Raw genomic sequence first — 3,016 nt, 5'->3', positions numbered from 1 at the left:
TCACTCGATCGACACCTCTTCTGCAATCTGTTCGTTCTTGCCATTCGTTCAGAGTTCATCAAGGTTGAGCAAGCGAAGAGATCGATCTTCAGGTAGCCAACAGCATGCAAGAACTCCTCCCACACACCAGATCCGTTCGTTTGCACATTCATATCGATCAGGATCGCTGGATCAGAGGAGCTAACTGGTTTTCCATTTGCTGTTTATTTGCACATTCTTTTGCCAGCAGTTTCCTTAACTTGCGTAGTGAGTAGTTTAGTTCTTAGCAGAGGCGTTCAGATTCAGAGACAGTTGGAGAACAGAGACAGGATCGTTCAAAGTTGAGGCGCCATATATTCACTAGAAGTGGAGGCATGAGGAGGGACACTGGTCGAACACTACACGCGAGGCGTACAGAACTAAGGAACACATGACGGTTTTATTTTATTTAGCGCGCGCGCGAGCGCATGCGGCGGCTAGTGGTACTGATATGCTGGGTGGTGGTGATGATGATTGCTTGCTTCTCCTCCTCATCCTCGTGCTCGCCTCTGCCGGCCGGCCTCCTGGGCGCCGGCTCAGTTGCAGCTGCAGCAGGAGCAGCCGCACGCGGTGCCGCACTTGCAGGTGGTGCAGTCGCAGCCGCCGGTCTCCCCGCCGGCCATCTCGAACCCGCCGGAGCTCCTGCGCGCACGCACAACCAGGTCGATCGATCCGTCAGTCAGTCAGTCAGAGATTCATATCCATGCTTTCAGTGAAACAAGAGCGGTTAGTTTGCTGGTGCATACGTACCCCTTGTGGGAGGCGGTGGGCATGACCATGGCGGCCGCGCCGGCGGTGGCCTCCACGTCGGGGAACATCTTGCACCTGCGTACGCACACATGCATGCAAACGAGCAGTAATCAGTACCTACTATGAAACGTTAGTTTAGTTCAGGCGTCGTTCTGTGTGTAGAGCAGCACGGCCAGTACGTACCCGCCGCAGCCGTTGCCGCACTTGCAGCCGGCGCCGCACCCGCAGTTGCCGCCGCAGCAAGACATCCTCCTTGGCTGTGGGTGGTGGCGAGGGAAGGAAGCTAAGGACTGAGAGGATGCTGTGAGGAGTGAGGAGGCTGGTGTGCTTGGTGAGGAGGAAGAAGGCGAGGAGGGGGCCTATAAATAGGCCGGGCGGGGGGCGGCAAAGGATGGAGGGGAGCGCGCGGTGCCCCACCGCGCCAACTTTAATCGGGAAGAGGAATCATCGTCAACGTCGGCGTCGTAGCAGCAGTAGACGCCGGCGGTACGCAACTACGCATACGCCTTCCCTTTCTGCCTGCCCGCCTTCGATTCCATCGCTGTAGGTAAAAGAAAAGAAGAAAGATAAAAGTGTGAGAAAGATACGGTGAATGAATCACAAATCACAATGGGCGGCCGGCCGCGGCGCACTCCACTCCACAGTAACATGCATGCATGATCATCATCCTACGGCGCCACTAGCAGGAGCAGCACGCACCGAGTAGTAGTAGCAGTATTTTCGGATCAGATGAAACTTTTTTCCGGAGTTTTTATTGACTTCTAATAAATGTCAAGGGATGCAAAACACAATGGCAATATGTCCAGTCTCTGCATAATTAAAATGCACACAGCTAACACCAACGCACACACAACGGACTGGCAAAAACAAAATCATACGAGACCGAAGCTATGTGCCTAGGTGAAGGGGACACAAAATGACCATCAGCACTGATCATCTCTTAACACTGGATCAAGATGAAACCGGAGATAGATAACTGACTCACGGATTGGGCAGAGTTGCAGTGCTTAAACATTGGAGAGAAGGCTCGCCCGCTCACTCATTGAAGCGCCAATAATGCACTCACGCCCAAGGCTTTCACTGTGCCAGCCTAGTCTATATCATCAGATCATGTCAGTCACTTCCAACAGTTTTTACAGGCGAAAGCGTCACGCGCGGACAACAATTGTCAGCAACAGCGTCGGCTTTTCACGCTGTTCATTAAGGTTGCTCGCAGTGACAATTACTGTCGTTCGTTCACCGCTGCCGACGGTCTCATTCCTCTCTTTTACTTGCTCGTGCCGAACATTTCATCCTGACATTCGACAAGTGGATGGATGGATGTTGCAGTGCAGGTAGATGATGCATCATGCCACCGTCGAATCGGAGCGCCATTGTGGGTAAAGAAAAGCTTGGACGGGTGAAGGGGAGGCGGAGGGAGGACGGCTCGTCACGGGCGAAAACACTGTCCAATGTCCATCGACGTCGAGTTGCTTGCGGCAAGGAAACTGTACTGCTGGTGCGCATCAATTATTGCGTCCCGGTGGAGCATCACGCAACTGCTACTCCGTGGTGGAGTGGAGTGGAGTGGATATTTGGAACAGTGAGGCGATTCGCCACCGCCACCCACCAACGCGTACTGTGCAGTTGATCTCACCCCTTGCTTGGCCTGACCCAGCAGCACACGTTCATAATTATTGGTGCCGTTCCTGTTTATTATATACTTATGTCCCATCTCCTATGCAGCGGTTGAAGCGGAGCGTGTTTAGGCTGAAGAATAGAGTCCAACGGAACAGAGGAGGCAGAAACTGAACCCCGGAGAGGCGGAGACGTTCGGCACGCGCATAGGAAGTCAGCCGTCCGATGTGCGAGCAACGGTCTGGATAACTTCCTGATGAGGTTTATAGGGCTGGCTGGGGAAAGGAGTTGGGCATCTCAAGATCACACCACGAACTGAACCTGGAGCACCCTGTCGAACTGTGCCCTCCTCCTTCGATCTTGTATCCAAATCCACTATACACACTTCCCCACAAGAATATCCACCATATTAAGTAAATGTTTTATATTAAGTTACAGAGGGAGTATTTGAAAGCCAATGTCCCGTACTATGAGAGAGGCAAATTATAGAAGTGGGTATCAGTGTCAAAACCGGCAGATCTCGAGTAGGGGCCCTCGAACTGTGTGTCTAAGGTCGATGGTAACAGAAGACAAGGGACACGATGTTTACCGAGGTTCGCTGGTTTTGACACCGACATTGGTGCTTTCATTG

General features: G+C 52.7%; 1 protein-coding gene across 1 annotated transcript; it reads right to left on the bottom strand.

The window, feature by feature from the left end:
• Positions 1 to 307: 307 nt before the first annotated feature.
• Positions 308 to 1,121, bottom strand: LOC125542795 (metallothionein-like protein 2C). Its single transcript, XM_048706005.2, has 3 exons — positions 952 to 1,121; positions 769 to 843; positions 308 to 660 (listed from the first exon to the last, which is right to left on the bottom strand). Exons 1-3 carry the CDS (start codon positions 1,014 to 1,016, stop codon positions 555 to 557), a joined length of 246 nt encoding a protein of 81 aa, XP_048561962.1. The 5' UTR covers positions 1,017 to 1,121; the 3' UTR covers positions 308 to 554.
• Between the last annotated feature and the right edge of the window lie 1,895 nt (positions 1,122 to 3,016).

This window comes from Triticum urartu, chromosome 1A, assembly GCF_056163025.1.
Source record: "Triticum urartu cultivar PI428250 chromosome 1A, HENAU_Tu73, whole genome shotgun sequence".
NCBI classification, from domain to species: domain Eukaryota; kingdom Viridiplantae; phylum Streptophyta; class Magnoliopsida; order Poales; family Poaceae; genus Triticum; species Triticum urartu.
The sequence above is the reverse complement of the archived record's forward strand: the minus strand, read 5'-3'. Positions and strand labels throughout refer to the sequence as shown.

Coding starts and splice junctions, on each gene's coding strand:
- LOC125542795 (XM_048706005.2), bottom strand. CDS start 1,016: ATGTCTTGCTGCGGCGGCAACTGCGGGTGCGGCGCCGGCTGCAAGTGC. Junction 844..951: donor TGCGGCAACGGCTGCGGCGG/GTACGTACTGGC, acceptor GTGCGTACGCAG/GTGCAAGATGTTCCCCGACG. Junction 661..768: donor CCCACCGCCTCCCACAAGGG/GTACGTATGCAC, acceptor GCGTGCGCGCAG/GAGCTCCGGCGGGTTCGAGA.